Here is a 19,416-nt window from a genome sequence, read left to right on the forward strand (position 1 = left end):
TTTAAGAGCTATGGAGGAAGCTAAGTTCAGATTGGTTGATAATGAAGTCATGACAATGGCGGACTATATCAGAGGTAATACACCTGATGGAAAACCAAAGAAACAATCAATCATGAGCGATGAAGTAATGTATCTGAAGGAAAATGACATCTTTGATATTGACGCAGAACTCGGCAAGAAGTCGAAAGAAAAGAAGAATAGAAGTTTCAAGAAACTTGCTGCTAAGCACAAATTGCCTTCCATTGATAATGTAAGCAATGATATAATTGCTGACATAGTAACAAAAGCAGTGAACGATACTGGCAACGGAAAAGAAAAACTTTCGTCTTCTAATTCTAAGATCAAAACACGTAAACTTAAACAAAAAAGACTGGACTCTAACAAGAGTATCAAATCTAATGGCAAATCTCTTAAAGTCAACACTACAATTGGGTCAGACTGTCGTGATAACTATGCGCAGCGCAAGAGAGCATTCAATGTAGCAATTTGATGACTTTAAATTAATTTAGATAGTTAATAACCGTGTATAGCCTATCCGATGTAATATTATTAACTTTTCTAACATATCCTTGAATATATTAGAACCTACTCGTAAAGCATTCCTATTAACATAAATAAACGTCTACAAACTATCAATACGCACTTAATCAGCCAGAATCCACAGCTTTTCATGACTATGAGGCCCCCGCTTCTGCGGTACCTTGAAACAATTATTTGCAGGACTAAGCTGAAAAATTGTTCTTTTGATATGAATCAAAACAAAAAAGGTCTCATCAAAATGATAAATAGATGGATGGCTTGAAGAAAGAAGTCAAACAACCGAAACTCCACCTATTCTATCTGAGTGTGTGACTGTGCAAAATGTCATTTGATTGGTTGAATGTACCAGGGTTAGATATTTCCAATGATTCACAGGCCTCTGTATCAAGTTCATCACCGCCTCCAGCGGTGTCATTCAGTTTCACTACAGCAGACAGACCTCAGGAACCCAGTAATCTGCAACAACCGCAAAGTCAACAATCACTGAGGGGACGTGAGGGCAATAAACTTACTGTTTCAGGATCTACAAGTAATTTTCAGGATTCGCAATCGAAGTCGCACACAATAGACGGAGCTCTTCACTCCCATTCAGAATCGGATATTGCCTCGTCGTATGTCGAAACTGCTCAGGAGTTACAGGTACCGCTAGCAGTTCCAGAATTCCAACTCACTCCTGATGAACGAAAAGCTTACTTGCGATGGTTTAGAGACCTAAGTTCCAGGATTCATTCGCGACCAATAACGTTGGACGATGTGTTTAACTTTCTAGCCAACTTCAGGATTGACGACACGATTAAAGAAAGGATTACACACATATTCAGAACATGTAGATACGCTGTAAATGAAGAGCAGTTTTATGCCATCATTAGACTAGTTGCTCATGGATTACAGCAGCATTTCCTACCTACCCGAAGCATGATTCCCGAAAAGGCACCTGTGTTAAGACCAAAATCCATCTTATCTGCTAATGCTGGTCAAGAAGTATATGAGGAGGTGGAAGAAGACCCAAACAACGCTACTGATAAAAAGGTAGACTTTGATGGATTTGCATCTTTGCTCTTAACAGGGAAAGCAATACAAAAGAATATCAGAAGGAGAATCATGAAACGTAGAGATCAGATTAAGAAGGTCCGATTCTCCAAGAATCTGGTTACATTCGCAAACGATTTATCTACCAAGGCAATGAGCAGCATCTCGAGGTCTGGCAAACCTGCTGTCACTGCACCTGATAACGCAGCGTCTACTGAGTCTAGCCCTAGTGATGATTCAACTTTGGACCTATCACTACCGATGGAACAATTGCTAGCAAAATTATCTTCAAGAAATCGAAATAACAGTGCTTTAGTGAAGGAATTACCCTCGGATACTCAGCCTGAGACACAAGAAGAAAGAGAAGTATTAGAAGATATGAAGGACTCATTGAGCCATTTCAGACAGATCCAAAAAGTTGATAGTGTCACACAGCTCCCTAACAACATGTCTTCATATGAATCTTCTAATTCTTCAGGGAGAGAGCAGGCTCTTGAACCACTAAAACCAACAGCAACTGGATCTGCAAACTACTTGTTCAGACAGACTGTCCCTCCCTCTCACAATATAGATGCTAACAAAAACGACAACCATATCCTGGAACCACTAAAACCTACTGCGACTGGATCAGCAAACGAGATTTTCAAGAATATATTCAGAAGGAGCAAACCTGCGGAGCATTTGCCACAGCAGGGGCGTACTGCACCATTCGTGCCTCCACAAAGAAAGGTACAGTTCACCGAGGCGATGAAACCAACATCCACAGGCTCAGCAAACTATTTAATGAAGCAGCAATTTCAAGATCTTCAAGAATTTCAGCCGTTCCAATCGGCTCTACCATCTCAGCAACAACAGCAACAGCAGTATCTCAGTCCACGACCATCGATTAATGCTTTTCAGCCTCCAAATCAAGGCCAGTTTTTGCAGCCCAATGCAGGTGGATTGGTTACATCACCTCAACCTCAACTCTCATCCCATTCCAATCTATCATCTGACGGATATTTCAGCTCACTCATAACCCCTTCACCACCAATGATGCCCACATCGTCTCCTCAACCTCAGAACATATCGAACGGCGTGAATTTATCCGCAGCATACCAGCAGCATATTCCAGAGTGTGGCTCTAACCTCAATTATCAAGTGCGACCAAATGCTGTCAGTCCACGACCAGCACGTTCCCAGTCAGACAACATTTTAGATGATTTAAAGGCATTGCAGCAGCAAGTGGATCAATTGAATCAAACATACTCATACGATGGGAGACGTTAAAATGTAACCAAACTTCCACATAGCGCAAGAGTCGAAAATATATACAAAACGATATAGAAATACTCGCAACACATACTTAAAGACAACCCTAGTCTTCATATTCACCTGTTCCAGATGGCAAGTGGGGAAGAAATAGAGGTAACGCTGCATATAAGTATTGTAGATCAATAATGCATGGTAAGTCCCAACGTACATCTTAATCACGTGACCAATTGAAAGATCACTGCTGCGAAAGGAATCCCAGGGCTCTTTTTGACCAGTACTGGGGACGAATCACCTCAATTCACATTTCACTACGTTAATAAGATAGGACACTGCATTAAATTACATTAACATTCAAAAGTGGCTATTATATACAAACCAAAGTGTCTATTTCATCGCTAAACTTCCCAAATTACTCTTTTGTAATAAGGAATCTTAGGCGCATAATGGGATTCCGCAATGTTCCGGTCCAGGTATCCAGATAGCTTTTAAAAACTTTGATTTCTTGACGTGGTTGATATCCAATGGTTCACCTGGTTTACTAAGCAAGGGAATATCAGAAGTTTCACCGTATCGTTTGCAATAATTGACGACATACCTTGTCGCTGATTCAATGACGTTCTCTTTGAACGATTGTTTGAAATAACTGTTCAATAGGTCAGTCTTACGGCGAAGCTGCAAGATATGTGCCACCGATATCCTGGTTCTTTGAACGCAAGGCCTATGCATTTTTCAAATTTGGGGTACGAGAACATGATCGCAGAGAAAAGTTGTTCCTGTGTACCATTTGATTTTAAATGAGTTTTCTTAAGCCCGATATTTGCTACGTCCAATATCATCGTAACCGTTTGATACTCCTCGAAAGACTTATAGTATTGACGTATACTCATGTATTATTCAATTCCATTGCATAATGAATTTGTGGTGTCATCTTGAAGGAGCATAGTAACTTCTTAGAAAGTGTGCGTTATCCTTACAAAGAAAATAATATGCTCCACTTCCTCCTCTTGATAACATAATACAGAGCAGTCATCCGGAAATAGCTGGAGTTCAGGTTTGAAACAGTTATCAAAGAAAAACTTCTTGGCACCTTCAGACACTTTTAGGAAAACTCCAAGTTGGGACAAAATGATGCCATAACTGCCAGATTATTTTTTTTTGATTTGAGGTCATCGACACATCTATCGAAATGCTGAAATGTTTAGAATATCGCATGGCATGCTTTAATTGCTCCTTACATTCTTTTTCATATGATGATATGATTGGTAATCCAGCTTGTGTTGAGCTCGCTTATGAAATCCTTCATACCTTCATCTTCAATCATGTTGAGTGGCATAAAGCCTCTTATAAACTTGTCAAGGATACGAAGCTTAAAATGATTAAGAGAAAGAAATTGAAGAAATTTCTCGATAAAAGGAATGGGTTTAGATTCACTGGCATGAACTGTCGGAAATAAATCGAGTACTCTTTGTTTATTAGCTAAACGCTTTCTAAAGAGTTCGTAGTCACAATTATGTTGTGGCTCAAGTGTCTGACAATATTTGATGAGGCGGGATTTCCATCCAAAGTAGATCTATGTTCACGTTTATCATATTTGCACACTGCTAAAGGTGATGCATCTTTTACTCTAGTAACCCAGATCGCATAAGGGGAGGGCGGGAGCCAAGTATCAAATTTTTTTCAACTTCTTCGCCAATATTATCTTCCCCTGGACGCATGACTAAAGAGGGCTTATTGAAGGGATTAAAAGAAAAGTCTTCGAACCCGAAGTCGAATTTCCTCTTGAATGCTGCTTCTGTCTGAGATATTCGTTAGCATGTGTTTCGCTTAGATGAATGGCTGTCGATTTTGAATCTGTGCTTCGATCTGAGTCACTTGAACTGCCATAACCGTGGAAGTTGCTAGGTTGAAGGAAAGTGTCATGTGGTTTATTTTTTGAATTCCTAGACTAGTCCCAGTTTGAGGAAGGGATCGAAATTGTTTGGATAATATTGACAGCGCCAGTATACTGTAAAGGACCATTCAGTTCTTGAGATATAGCAGTTCCATGCTCATTTACTGAACATGAACCAATTGATTGTTGCATGGGCGTGCCCTGTTCTGCTACTTTGCAATTATTGACATTCTGTCGAGCTCTTCAAAATGAGGAATCGTTTTGTGTTGCTCTGTTGAACATAGGTTTTTCAGACTCATTCTGAGGTTCAGTTGGGATTGATTTACTGTTCGTGATTTCACCTGCATCATCGTCATCATCATCATCGTCATCTTTTTGGATATTTCAGAGTTCTCTTCACAAGATGAAAAGTGCGGGTCTTCACCTTCTTCACATTTTAAATCATATTAAACGCCTGCATCGTCATCATCATCGACAAGTGTATTAACAGAACTAACTTCTGAGAGACATGAATCGCCCTGTGAGCGTTGCTTCCTCCGCACTACACCATTCTGTTCTTTAAAATATCTTGTTCTTCTTTCTCGGAGATTGTACATCGTTAAGGAAGCTGCAACATTTGTTAAAATGTTTCAATTGATGTTAGCTTATAGTAATAGCCATGAAGTGCTTAATTGCAGGATTATTTACATTGTAAATGGAACATAGTTTATCGTGCATGTGGTAAAATTTCATTTACGCGTAAAGTTTCGCGTTTTAGTTAATGTAACAGTGAATCACTATGTACGTATGGATTCGAATCATTAATCACTATTGACGGTCTCTATTCGTCCCCAGTACTGATGCAGGAGATGATCGGCCACTTTAGTTGACTTAGGGAGCAGCTGATGGACACATTGTAGCTTGTAACCTGTGACCTGACCTGACCTGACCTACCATGCGTATAGCTATAGATGCCGTTGTTGGATACTACGAATCATCCCTATTTCTATTTCATGTGCTTCGTATCAGTATATGTGCAAATAATAGCGTATTGAAAGAGTGCACTTCTCCCATTTTACACTAAAAGATTGAAACAACGAAATCAAGGTATAGCCTGATAATTGATCAATAAAGATATATCGCCAATTACCGTTGTCCTGATAAGTTCAATAACAATGTCTGAGAATACGACTTCTGCTAAGGGCACAGCACAGAGCATTATTGCTCATATGAATAAAGATCATAAACTTGCATTAGAGGATTTTCTTTATGTATTTGGTAATGTGCCAATCACAGACCAAATCAGTAGCGTTAGATTGAAAGAATTTGAATTGGACCACATGACCATATTATTCCAACATGCTGCCATTGATTTTGATATTGAGAAGGTGATTCCTTTTGATCCACCTTTAAGCAGTTTCAGAGATTCCAGAGACAGATTGGTGTCGATGGCCAAGGAGGCTGCCGAGAAAAGAGGAGTGTCGCACGTTATGATCAACGAGATGTCGTATCCTCGAGACTTTGTCGAATATTTGATAATAATTCTAGTGTTCCTACCAATAGTTGTTTTTATGAAGAGAAGCCTTCTACAATACTTCCCATTACCGCAGTATATCATCGATTTTATCTCCAAGGACGCCGTCTTGATATCAATCATCATCGGTGAAATTATCTGCCATGCAGCAGAGACCTACTTCTTATTGAGACCGAGACTCAACTACCATCGTGTTCCAACAGATTTCCTTGTGGAGTGGTATTTCTTCGGTATGTTAGAAGGATACCCTATAGTCAAACGATTCGATGATCTTGCATACCAAAGAACACATTAAATTGTAGATAAATCTATATATACAATTATATATACGGCTTTCACTGCAATTTGATAATGTAGATGTAATACCGTACCAGCGTTAATGTAGCACAAGATACAATTCGGCAGCTATTCTCCCTTGTTCTGTTTTTGCCCTTCCAGCCGGTTTTTCTATAGAAGTTTAGGGTCACTATTATTGTTGACATTTAAACAACTGATACATCGCAATGCTACAATTCCAAGAGAAAGTAGAAGGAAAAACAGACCAAACGGTCATAGCTCGAGCTGTTGAGTAGGTATGGATTGCTTCTGGAAATGGTTCAATCAATTTTGGGATTGGCTTTATACTGCGAGCACTCAGAAACAATTGAGCATTGCAGTTGTTGGTTTGCAAAACTCAGGTAAAACGACTTTCACCAATCTGATAGCTGGAGAGGAGTTTGTGGTCGACACGATACCAACTTTAGGAGTAAACATCAAAGATGTAAAGCTGCCGAACCATACCAATCTAAAGGTATACGATTTAGCCGGCCAAACCCGCTTTCAAAAACTCTGGGATCGATGTTTCCAACAAGTCGATCTTTTAGTGTTCATGATTGATTTATCCGATTTAACGAATTGGGAACAGGCAAAGAACAAGCTTCATGATGTGATAATCGCTACAAACCTGGAGCATGTACCTATTCTGATATTAGGTAACAAAGTGGACCTAATCCCGAAGTTTCATAGAGATTTATACGTTGCCAAGTCGGATGTTTCAGATCAACGGAGTTCAGTAGAAAACTCTGCGAGGAAACAGACATGGAATTACGTCTCTCCCTTGTTACACAATTATGAATACGAAGATATACCGAAGTATGATTTAAATCCAGAAAATCAACACGTATTAAGCAAGGTAGAGGTTCTCTCGAAAGAATTGGGCATAGACTTGAAGCACGGATTGCTTCATTTACCACATGACTCGAAAGTCAAATTAAACAGAGACATCGCCCTATTCTCAGTAAGTTGCAAAGACGGAACTTTGATAGACACCGTCATCGATTGGATCCTAGAATTATAGTTGTGCCTTGATATTTAAAAAGAAACCTCGATTCGAATATATAATTAAGTATGAACTGTCACTCAAAGGTATCATATTATCCTGCTTTTTCTATTCTATGTTACTAACTTTCAACTTTGCAGCATTTTCTCCGATCTTGTCATTATGAAATTTAAAGAAAAAGTTGATTATTGAAAGTATTATTATACCAAGACATATTATTCAGAATGCAACTGATAAGGGTTCAAAAGGTGAAGAAACTACTGGGTAACAATTGCGCTTGAACTGCAAAGATACGCTTAATTCAGAAAGTTAAAGTTTTCCCTTCGATAATTTTACGTAACCGGAGAGTTCTGTTAATTGGTTATTCAACGAATTCAAGTATTTTTATTAGGGAAGCAAAAGCCAAGGAGTCCGATGCTGGAGAAAACAGATCCTTTCTATTATAAGAGGGTGAAGTTCTGTCTGTGTGATCACTGTACTGAAGGTTCAGAGGAATTGCAGAGATACAAGAGTAATTATAGCTCTGACAGTCGAAGTTCTGTTGATTCGTTACTGAACGGAGCCGGCGAAAAGTTGGTTCCAACGGTTTCTTGGGACACAGTACCTATCGAGGGTGTATCTAACGAGGAATCAGGGTACGACAGCGATCCTCATAATTTGGATTACGCTCTGGATCGATTTTACGATAGTGATGATTCACATGACGATATACGCCATGGCCGGGGATCATCAAGGACTCACTTGGGAATCACCCCAACCCTTACAGACAGAGTACGTGGATCCTCGCCTATGAGACCGAGGCAAAACAATGATTTCACATTTCAGCTTGATGTTGGAGGCAGTAGCAATAATCCAAAGATTTTCTTTGGCCCTAACGGGGAAATCAGAAGAAGGGACTACCCCAGCAGACCTGTTTTATTTAATAACGCGTTGATCAGGACACAGTACCATAAGGATTGGAAGCATGAGTGGAGACAGCGAGTAGAAAAAATGGAGGAGAGAAAAGAGACCGGCGTCAGTACGTACTTCAAATTTCCTGAGATTCTATTTCCGAAAGTGAAAGTCGATTTAACAGATGCCCCTTTGGTCAACGACAATGGGGAAATGATACAAAAGGAAAGAAGGGCTAGCATCAAAAGACATTTGAAAGTTGTTCGAACCCCTGTTGGATTGGTAAAGACGCCAAGAACTATCCTTGTGCATATAAGTGGTAGAGAACATACATGGGTTGCACTAGATTGGGCTATGGCCGAATTGGCTGAGGACATTGATTATATAGTTATTATTGCAAATATTCCCAGAAGAGATTGGTCGACTAGAAGTGGTTCTTATACGAGATCGAGGTCAGCATCGAGATCTCGCTCTCGTTCTAGATCTAGGATGAGATCTGTCTCTCGGACTCGGGAATTCGGTACCGATGATGATCAACCTGATGCTACTTGGTGTGACGGTTGCACGGTTGGGGAAGTAAATGACTTGCTTCAGCGGCTCATCGAATATTCTACTTTGATCATGGGTGGTAAGAAGCTCAAAATAACAGTTGAAATTGTGATCGGTTCGACTTCGCAAATATTGATTGATTCATTAAATGCGTACGCTCCAGATTTTTTTGTCATCGGCAGTTCTATTGATAAATATGGCTCGGGATCAGTTGTTGTGCATAAGTCAAGACATTTGGCTCCGGTGCTGATGCAGTATTTCCCTATTCCCGTTTTTTTTGTGGCTGCAAGGAGGATGGGATGGTTCGAAAAGAAGTTGCAGCGAGATATTCTATTCAAACAACGAGTCTTACCGTCAGATAAGGACACTGATCTGGATGTCTCATCATTCAGTGTTTCCACAACGGAAACTGATGACACTGAAAACGAAGACACCGATGATGATGATGATGTGGAGACAACATCAAATTTGTCTTTAGGCAACAGAGAAAAAACTGTAAAGCAAATTCAAAAGCTAAGACACAATTACCGTTGTCTTGTTGACAAAAAGCTTAAATTATTGGATGAAGATACGGGACTTCCAACACCTGAACAATATTATGGGAAAATGGATTCTATCATTAATGCTACTTTGAACTTCAACAAAGAGCTCGAAACCTGGGGTGACTCTGCCGATATGGCTGAGATCAAAAGAAGTATAACAGGTGGTGTACGGCCCAGAGTCATGAAGAAGAAATCTATGCTTGATTTCTCGGATCTTCCTCCCAAGAGAAAATCAAAAATTCCAACTGAACATGAGAACTCAAAGGAAACAATGGACTTCAATCAAAATACTTTCAAGAATAAAAAATTACCCAAAGTTGTGTTAAGCTCACCTCCTCCATCCCGACCAGTATCCCCACTCGCTAACAATGGAGAGGGAGGTATCAAGTTTGCTAACTCAGTGAAATCAAAGGATGGAAAGGGAGCTATTCAGCGCATCAAGTCTTATGATCCATATTCGCAGAATTCTGATCCATTTGATAGAGAAGATTCTGCGCTATCATTGAGCGTGGTAAGATCTCATCAACCCAAGTCGGATTCAACTTCGTTGAGGAAAGTATTGAGTACAACTTCTCTAGATAAGAAAGAGTCGAAAAAAGGTAGACTTCTTTCATTTTTATTTGGGGGAGGCTCCAATAACAACATTGGTTCTAATAGCTCAAATTCAAGTCCAGTGGTCAGCGAAAGCAACTCAAGGAGAGGTAGTATTGCCAGTCAATCTTCAAGTGATTCGACTAAAAAAAGGAGAAGCATATTTGGTTTAAAAAAATAGCTCCCAAATTGAATTACTAAAACCCTTTAACAGCTAGACTGTTATTCTAACTCATTCTATTTTTCATTTAGTTCTTAGAGGATAATCATGTATATAAAGTAATCGAAATTGCCCGTTAGGCCTACTATTAACTGCCAGTTACACAATTTAATTTTAATGTCACATTTAAGACTTGAAGTTAGCTTGCAAACGAAAATTATAAGACAGGAACTGCAACTTCGTCAGATTTTGTATCGTTCGAGAGTTCCAGAGCGACAATTTAAAACGATACAGCCTATATTAATCTGATCCTATGCTGATATTTACGTATCCAGCCAAAATTATTTTGGTGACGTTTGAACTGAAGATAGGCCACTGGTGTTTGTCATTTAACATCCCTGTTTTAACGTGTTTTCACATAATATGATTTAAAAGAAAATGAAAACGCGAAACAAGTAGTCGTCATCGGAAGCAATGAGAAGCAAGAAACCACAAGCTCAAAATGTCATCAAGACCTGATCTAAAGTTTTCTGATATTGCAGAGGAGCGAGGATTCTACAAGAGGTTTTTACAACTTCCTCAAAGGAGTCAGAATACTATTAGATTAGTTGACAAATCCGATTATTACATTGTGGTTGGTGATGATGCGTTATTTGTGGCAGATCAAGTATACCATACATCATCAGTATTGAAAGATTGCAAGATCGATCCTAGCACACTTCGCCAATTTGATTTACAGGAACCATTGAAATATGTGACCATGTCTATTCAAATAGTGGGCAATCTTTTGAAGACATCACTATTGGAACTAGGCAAAAAGATCGAAATCTACGATAGAAACTGGAAACTTTTGAAAACAGCTTCACCAGGTAACCTCGAACAAGTAGATGATTTAATAGTAGGGTCAGTGGAAACGAACATCGTTTTAGCAAGTTTGAAATTAAATTTTAATGGTACTGCTGCATCAAATTATTGCACAATTGGTGTTTCATTTGTTGACAACACGAACTACAGAATTGGGTTATTTGATCTACTAGACAACGAGGTTTTCTCTAACTTAGAAAGTTGTTTAATTCAACTTGGTATAAAGGAATGTCTAATTCCAGATTTGCGTGATAATCCTAGTATGGCAAATGATTTAAAGAAGATATTGAGCGTCATTGATCGCTGTTCTTGTGTCGCATCCTTTGTTAAGCCTAGCGACTTTAACGGAAAAGACGTTGAAGCCGATTTAGCAAAGCTTTGCGGTGATGAATTATCCTTATCAGTGTCAAAGTTTTCTGCAAACTGTCTAGGTGCATGTAGTGTCTTATTGAACTACCTAAACATAATGAATAACGAGGCCAACGTTGGAAACTTTGAAGTTGTGGATCACTCTCTTTCGCAATTTGTAAAGTTAGATGCTTCTGCAATCAAAGCACTAAATGTGTTCCCCACAGGCTCACAGGGTAATACTGCTCTTTTAAGCGTCGGCTCTCCTCAAAAATGTTCAAGTCTTTTCCAGTTGTTGAATAGATGTAAAACTAATTCCGGCGTAAGGTTGTTGAACGAGTGGCTGAAGCAACCCTTGACCGACATCGACCAGATTACCAAAAGGCATGATCTAGTTGAATTTTTCATGGATCAGTTAGAATTAAGATCTTCTCTACAAGAAGAATGCTTACCTAGTGTTCCAGATATCCGCAGACTAACAAAGAAACTTCAAAAAAATGGGAACTTAGAAGATGTTCTCAAGATTTATCAGTTTGCACAAATGGTTCCAGTTATTTCAGATCTGTTGAAACAGAAGACCGAAGAGGTTGATTCTAATGATTTAATGATACTCGTGAAAGAGGTTTTACTCGATCCAATGTTAGAAAATGCAAATCCTCTTGAGAAATTGAAAGAGTTGGTAGAGACCACTGTTGATCTAGAAGCTTACGAGGAAACAAATGAATTCATGATCAAAGTCGAATTTAATGAACAATTATCTATCATTAGAACTCATCTTGATGAATTAAAAGATGCTATAAGAACAATACACTTAGACACTGCTGATGATTTGGGCTTCGATCCAGAAAAGAAATTGAAACTAGAAAACCACCATTTACATGGATGGTGTATGCGATTAACACGTAATGATGCAAAGGCCCTACGTCAACATAAGAAATACATTGAGTTGTCCACTGTAAAGGCTGGTATATTCTTTTCAACAAAAGAACTAAAAAATATTGCCGAAGAGACCTCAGAACTACAAAAAAAATATGAACAACAGCAAGCATCGTTAGTCAAAGAAATTGTTTCGATTACTCTAAGCTATACACCGGTTTTAGAGAAGCTTTCTGTTGTAACTGCTCAACTAGACATTCTTTGTTCATTCGCGCAAGTATCTTCATATGCGCCAATTCCCTATGTTCGTCCGAAGATGTATCCATTGAACGATCAAAACAGAACAACAGAACTTATAGCATCTCGCCATCCCATTGTAGAGATGCAAGACGATGTTACCTTCATTTCAAATGATGTAAAATTAGTACAGGGTGATTCTGAATTCATAGTCATTACTGGTCCTAATATGGGTGGTAAATCCACTTACATCAGGCAGATTGGTGTAATATGTCTAATGGCTCAAATTGGATGCTTTGTTCCATGCGACGAGGCAAAAATTGCTGCTGTTGATGCCATACTATGCCGTGTTGGAGCTGGTGATTCTCAATTGAAGGGTGTCTCCACCTTCATGATGGAAATGTTAGAAACAGCGTCAATATTGAAGAATGCCACTCACAACTCACTAGTTATCGTTGATGAATTAGGACGTGGTACAAGCACATATGATGGTTTTGGACTAGCATGGTCTATTTCCGAACACATTGCCACCAACATCAATTGTTTCACATTGTTTGCTACACATTTCCATGAACTCACGACGTTGGCTGACAAGCTAGACAATGTTTCTAACATGCACGTCGTTGCTCATATCGAGGATAATGGATCTCATAATTCTGATGATATAACGCTACTATACAAAGTCGAGGCTGGTAGTTCAGACCAGTCCTTCGGTATACATGTCGCCGAAGTGGTCCAATTCCCAAGCAAAATTGTTAATATGGCCAAACGTAAGGCTGCCGAATTAGAAGATTTGAAGAAAGATAATGATTCTCTCAAAAAGGCAAAGCTTTCACCTGAGGATATAGTGCTGGGAACAGAATCACTCAAGAAGTCGTTAAAAGTCTGGTGCAAAGAGTTGAAAAAGAATAACCTTATTGATAGGCTAGATGACCCGTCCGTACAAGAAGAATGTGTCGATAAATTAAAACAGCAAATTGACAATTTGGCACGAGAAGAAGATACGACATCTCTGTTTGTAGATTGGGTTCGTGACACACTATTATGATGGCCTGTTTGTAACACTTATTAGTAAGTACAGACAATTAAATAGCAACCAAAAGTACTTTTTGCCGTGATCGTGTCTGCGTCTGGAAGTTGTGTTATAATTAGGGGTTTTAAAGGGAGCAGCAGCACACACGAGCTATTAAGGTGTTTTTGAGATATGCGCCGCAGCGGATATCGTTACCAGATACTTAACCGCACGCCCTCCGCTCAATGTCCCAGTTTCCCTCTTTTTCATTTTTTTGGTTGTACTTTCAGTGTTTGCTGAGAGCAATGAAATATCGGTATTATATAATAAATCATCAGTATGTTAGCAAAGGACATTGGTAAAATACCGGTATACAATATTGTTCGTAACGGAGAAACAAAAAATATTTGCAATACTCAATTCTGCGGGTGTTAAATATTGCAGATAGTGGAAGATAAATCAGCCAACGCACCAAGCAGAACTTTGAATGTATAAATATCTGCTATTACGGGCGGTGTTGTCCTTTCCATTTTCCTGATGCTGCCCAATTACCCATCTTCTTGGTCATTGAATAGATATAAGTAACATCTAAAATCTAACCGTCAAATCAGGCTCATCAACAATGTTACATCCACTATCCACTGAAATTTACTTTACCTTCAACAATGGAAACAAGGTCCCTGCTTTTGGACTAGGTACTGCAGCTCAACATGAGAGGGTTGCGGAAACCAAACAAGCAGTCAAAGCAGCAATCAAAGCAGGTTACAGGCACATTGACACTGCATGGGCATATGGTGTTGAAGAATACGTTGGTGAGGCTTTACAAGAGCTATTCGAGGAACGTGTCGTTAAAAGAGAAGATTTGCACATTACCAGCAAAGTTTGGCATACTATGTGGAATGACGTTGATAAGTCCTTGAACGAATCACTCGCAAGATTGAAGGTAGATTATGTTGACTTATTTCTACAACATTGGCCATTATGCACGCAAAAGGTGCCAGATCCGCATGGTGTTGATAAAATAGCTAAGGAACCTGTTGATGATCAAGGCAATCCCCTATACGATGAAAAGGGTGATTGGATTGAAACTTACAAGCAGATCGAGAAGATTTACTTGGATAAGAATGATAAAAGAGTGCGTGCCATTGGTGTAAGTAACTTCCCAATTGAATACTTGAAGAGGGTCTTGAAGGAGTGTAGAACAGTTCCCGCATGCAATCAAGTTGAACTACACCCTCACCTTCCTCAACGTGAACTATGTGAGTTCTGTAGTGAACACAAAATCTTAGTGACTGCCTATTCACCATTGGGAGGGAATGGTGCTCCTTTACTAGAACTTCCAATCCTAAAGGGGTTATGTGAGAAGTACAATGCCTCTCCTAATGATATCTTGACATCTTACCATCTAAGACAAGGCACTATTGTTATTCCTAGGTCATTAAATTCAACAAGGATTGCCAGCAATTTAGAATTTGTTCCACTTTCAGAAGAAGATGTGAATAAGTTGAATGAATTTGGTCAGAAGAATAAGAAGAGATATATCAATGGCGCAGTCAGTTCGGTGATTCCAGGTTTCAAGGAAGATTTTCTCAAAGAGCAGCTGCAGCAGTCTTAAATCTCTAACCGCCGTATGGTGTCGTTGAACATCGTAATAAGAGCTCTCAGAGCCACCTATATTCGGTTATATATTACTAAAAAAACCTATTTTTATGGGAAGCGATATAACTATTCTATACTTTGTAGCTATGGCTTACCTATTTAATGAACTTATGTCCTCGAATAAAGTTGTTGGATGAACATAGCTAGCATCAGAATTGTTTCTACCACTTGAATTCATAAATGATTCCTGACTGAGAAACCTCATATCAGGTGGAAACCACCTTTCATTAAAGTTAAATCCCAAGTCGTAGTTCCTAGAGTTAGTCAAATTGTTTTTGCCGTCAGAGTTTTTTGCATTTTCCAGGATACCTTTTGGCATCTTGGCAGTATCTTCTTGTTTAGTTACTTGCTTTTGAGACTCTTTATCCCACCATGATCGGAGCATCTCTTCAGTAGAGTCGTCTGCCAGGCCGAATGGTTTCAATAGAGCCCAAGTAGGCATCTTTCCGGCATTAGAAGATATACTCGATTCCTTGCTTAATGATGATCTTTCTTTATTGAAAACTGCAGTAATTTTTTCAGTTTCTTTACCAATGGTAACAGAAATCTCCTTCATAACCAATTGATAACGGTCACTATCCAAAGGATACGTGCAAGCTAGGGCATTTTTGTTTTTATAATGCATGGTGCCCATTTCTAATTGGAATGATAAAAGGAAAATTGATACGAGCCATTTAATATTTTGTTGAAGGTGAAGCTCTGTTATAGAAGTGCCATTCGTCACTCTATAATAAAGATCTTTTAACATACAAAGCAATTCAAAAGCGGCAGATGAATCAACATTATTGATCACATAGAATGATGCTGATAAGACAACTAGTAGTAAATCAAAGAAGACATGCTGCTTGTGAAGAAGAATGGTGTAGTCTTTGAAATCGATAGCTTTAGATGCTTTCAAGGTTGCTTTAAATGAATGTAATTTGTTGACCTCAAAGTATTTTGATAACTCTTCACAATCTGGTCTGAGCCCACCACCAACAATATCCCAATTATCATCAAAGAATGCTCGTGTGAAGTTGGCGAGAATAATGAATAAAGTCTCTCTTTTTATATTTATTTCAGTCATTAGAACACTCATTAATTTGAAGTTCGCAATTTTCTGACTTTCTGCTAGTTCATGATATATTCTGGCCAAAAAGGTTCTTTGATTATCAAGCCTTAAGTAAAGAGGAATGTTGTTTGAGTATGTAATCAAATCATCTTTGATTTCATTGATCTTCGCAACAATTTCATCAAATGTCATAACACTTGTAACGTCCACAGAAAATAGGTATCTAGTGATCTTGTTTGAAATTTTGCATAAACACGCTCTAAAGTAGTTTAAAATGACAGGAAAATACCATGGGTTTATTTTCACCCAACCAACTACCATCGATTCATCTTTCATGGCATCCACAACATTGGCATCAGGAGAGCGACTTATAGGGCATTCCGCTTTCAAAGTTTTAAAATAGTTTCTCCCGAATGATACTGACATATCAGATTCATCAATAATTGGAGGTTTCCCCAATGTCATCGATAGATTTGAGTCATTTAAGTAACAATAGAGCCATATCGATCTTATTTGTAAGAAATCTTCTCTTGGCAGGTGATTAAAGTTATCCAAGTAGCAAAGTTCAAGATCTCTTGCAAATTTCACAGCTACAACGAAAATGTTCAATGCAGCTTCCGTTGAAACGCAGGATCTGATATACGAGTAGAGTAGTAAGAGAGCTTGAACTGAAAGAAGGCCCTCACATACTAAAGAAATTTTATGGTAGTAGAAAAGACTGTTTTGATAACAGTCATTTTCAATTTGGAAAAGCTTTTCCGGAGTAAAATCAAGCTTATCCTTTCTATAATGGTTAGATTCCATTAAAGAATGTCTAGCATACAACGAACCTAAGGATAGCAGAATGTTGACAATCAAATGTTCCGAATATGATATTTCTTCAGCTTTGGAAGAAAAATACTTCTCAAAAATTTTCTGACATGCCTTTGGTTCAATGACATTCAAGTCCTCTGCCGATAATAGGCTATAGTAAGTCTCCATAATTCTTTGACACCTAATCGAGTCCGGAATTGGAAGCAATTGAGATTCGTCGGATATATTTTTTACCAAACGTTTCATTTGAATGAAATACCATCTTGAAACCATAGCTTTCACAGGAACTAAAGGTCGCAGGTATTCATCCTTGCTAATCTCTGGACAAACTTTTGTTCTAAGCCATAGTAATGTGGATTCGGTATATTGGCACGAGTTATATCTTTTTGGAGTTGCATGAACTTCGCTGTTCCTGCCTTTGGCCTCTTCAGTTTTAAGCGATTGTTCAGACTTATTTATGAAGAGTTCGCATTGTCTTCCAATCCAATCCAATCTAGTGCAATAATCCATTAGCAAAGTCATTTTCCTTCCTAGAATATCAATTTTATTATCCAAGACGGATAGTTGTCCCTGAGTGACCATCCCTTCCAAAGAAGAATTACCTACGGGATCATTATGATGATCACGATGCTTTTGAGGATTTGTAATATTTTGAGTCGCATTAGTAGTTGCTTTTTGCTGCTGATTTTGTCGATCATGTTCGGTGTTATCTCGCTGTTGATTTCGTTGTCGTGGAAGCTGTTGCAATGGCTGATTTAAAGAGTGATTCACTGGTGGGGGAACAACTGGATGCTGGTGCTGCGAAAGAGGCTGTGGTTGGTATTGATTATGCTGTGGCAGAAGAACAGAGTTCTGGACAATAGAAACAGGGATCATGTCAATATGACCTGGTTGAGAAGTATAACCATTTGTGGGCGTGTTGTTAAATGGCAAAGGAGTCTGGTAGATGGAATTCACCGGCACAGAGTTGGGATAATGAACGAACACTGAGTTTTGTTCGAGTGAAGGAGAAGAAGTAGAAGTTTGATCGTTTGAATTTGATAAAAGATTATTCGGCAGGACAGCTTCGCTTAGATTATTATTAGTCATAGGGACAGTTGAGAGGTTCTCGATCATAGTGTTTCTCTGAATTCCGTTAGAATTAGCCTTCTGTTTGAGACTTATAGGATTGACTATTATTCCGGGATTGTATGCATTGCTAGCATTAGACGTAGACGGTGTACTTTTGTTATTATGATTATTATTTTCGCTGTTAGTATCATTTTTAGTGTCAATCTGGCTACTGTTATTATTGTCCGTATCGACACTCCCATTGGCATTAGTGCTATTATTCTGATTATTATTACTATTAGTATTATCATTATTATCATTATTGGTAATACTGTGTAATTCGCTTTTAGTAGTATCGGAACTGAATTTCGTGATTCTGCTTTTGGCTTTGGAATTCGTCCTGCGTATCATTTCTTCATGGTAATGGAAGGTGCATGGAACTTTATATTTGATACAGTTCGAACATTTCCCAGATACAGGGTCTAAGTCATCACATTTGATCTTCCGTCTTCGACACCTGTCACAGGCCTTCGAAACCCTTTTCTTGGCGGGTTTGGTGGTGACGCCCTCGGCATGAGAAGTTATAGCTGGAATACCAGCATCCTCAGTAATGCTACGGATCATAGTTTCTGAAGAGAAATGTGTGATTTACACCGGTTTCCTCACACCTTTATTGAAGTTATAACTGCAATATGATATCTGAGTAGCAATTACAAGTTCTCTGTAATCGTGGAAAGTGAAAATGGAGGAAGTACTGAATCTTTCTTACACTTCAATATAGTAATAATATTCGATTTTCCTTTAGAAAGTCTGGAAGAAAAACTCTTGCGGGCTGTAAAATGACCTAAAAAAGCAGATAATTTAAACCAGAAACACTCTGTCAATCTGAAAGAGTTCTCTCCTTCTCAATATATCCCCAAAAAGACAAAACGAATATAGTATATCCAGATTCTCAACTCTGTCTTATTGATTTCCTAAGAGATAGGTTTGAAGTGTTGATATAAACGGATAATAAATCAGTACATAAATATTTCACGACGTTCACGATTGACGGACGATTCACAGAGTTGGGCTGAGTGAAAAAGGTAGCAAGATAAAAAAGAAAACAATCGGCAAAAATGCTCCACTAGAAAATCAGAGGGGGTTTCCACAGGAAGTAACACAACAGGACGGGATAGAAAAACACCTACAGTAGTGAGGGGATAGGAGGGATTCGAAGCGTTATGAA

At 38.7% G+C, this 19,416-nt stretch overlaps 8 protein-coding genes across 8 annotated transcripts; 6 read left to right on the top strand and 2 right to left on the bottom strand.

Annotated features, from left to right (window-relative positions):
* Positions 1-861: 861 nt before the first annotated feature.
* Positions 862-2,838, top strand: SCD5 (Scd5p; the record flags this gene model as incomplete). The annotated part of the gene is made up of 1 exon (XM_455198.1): positions 862-2,838. The coding sequence occupies one exon, from the start codon at positions 862-864 to the stop codon at positions 2,836-2,838; it is 1,977 nt and encodes a 658-aa protein (XP_455198.1).
* Positions 2,839-3,255: 417 nt separating this feature from the next.
* Positions 3,256-3,549, bottom strand: KLLA0_F02610g (uncharacterized protein; the record flags this gene model as incomplete). The annotated part of the gene is made up of 1 exon (XM_002999378.1): positions 3,256-3,549. The coding sequence occupies one exon, from the start codon at positions 3,547-3,549 to the stop codon at positions 3,256-3,258; it is 294 nt and encodes a 97-aa protein (XP_002999424.1).
* Positions 3,550-5,868: 2,319 nt separating this feature from the next.
* Positions 5,869-6,522, top strand: KLLA0_F02640g (uncharacterized protein; the record flags this gene model as incomplete). Its single annotated transcript, XM_455199.1, has 1 exon — positions 5,869-6,522. One exon carries the CDS (start codon positions 5,869-5,871, stop codon positions 6,520-6,522), a length of 654 nt encoding a protein of 217 aa, XP_455199.1.
* A 279-nt stretch (positions 6,523-6,801) lies between these two features.
* On the top strand, positions 6,802-7,563 carry KLLA0_F02662g (ADP-ribosylation factor-like protein; the record flags this gene model as incomplete). Its single annotated transcript, XM_455200.1, has 1 exon — positions 6,802-7,563. One exon carries the CDS (start codon positions 6,802-6,804, stop codon positions 7,561-7,563), a length of 762 nt encoding a protein of 253 aa, XP_455200.1.
* A 396-nt stretch (positions 7,564-7,959) lies between these two features.
* Positions 7,960-10,299, top strand: JIP4 (Jip4p; the record flags this gene model as incomplete). The annotated part of the gene is made up of 1 exon (XM_455201.1): positions 7,960-10,299. One exon carries the CDS (start codon positions 7,960-7,962, stop codon positions 10,297-10,299), a length of 2,340 nt encoding a protein of 779 aa, XP_455201.1.
* Positions 10,300-10,780: 481 nt separating this feature from the next.
* MSH2 (mismatch repair ATPase MSH2) lies at positions 10,781-13,651 on the top strand (the record flags this gene model as incomplete). The annotated part of the gene is made up of 1 exon (XM_455202.1): positions 10,781-13,651. The coding sequence occupies one exon, from the start codon at positions 10,781-10,783 to the stop codon at positions 13,649-13,651; it is 2,871 nt and encodes a 956-aa protein (XP_455202.1).
* A 586-nt stretch (positions 13,652-14,237) lies between these two features.
* ARA1 (D-arabinose 1-dehydrogenase (NAD(P)(+)) ARA1) lies at positions 14,238-15,230 on the top strand (the record flags this gene model as incomplete). The annotated part of the gene is made up of 1 exon (XM_455203.1): positions 14,238-15,230. The coding sequence occupies one exon, from the start codon at positions 14,238-14,240 to the stop codon at positions 15,228-15,230; it is 993 nt and encodes a 330-aa protein (XP_455203.1).
* A 135-nt stretch (positions 15,231-15,365) lies between these two features.
* Positions 15,366-18,812, bottom strand: KLLA0_F02750g (uncharacterized protein; the record flags this gene model as incomplete). The annotated part of the gene is made up of 1 exon (XM_455204.1): positions 15,366-18,812. One exon carries the CDS (start codon positions 18,810-18,812, stop codon positions 15,366-15,368), a length of 3,447 nt encoding a protein of 1,148 aa, XP_455204.1.
* Between the last annotated feature and the right edge of the window lie 604 nt (positions 18,813-19,416).

This window comes from Kluyveromyces lactis, assembly GCF_000002515.2.
Source record: "Kluyveromyces lactis strain NRRL Y-1140 chromosome F complete sequence".
Taxonomy (NCBI): domain Eukaryota; kingdom Fungi; phylum Ascomycota; class Saccharomycetes; order Saccharomycetales; family Saccharomycetaceae; genus Kluyveromyces; species Kluyveromyces lactis.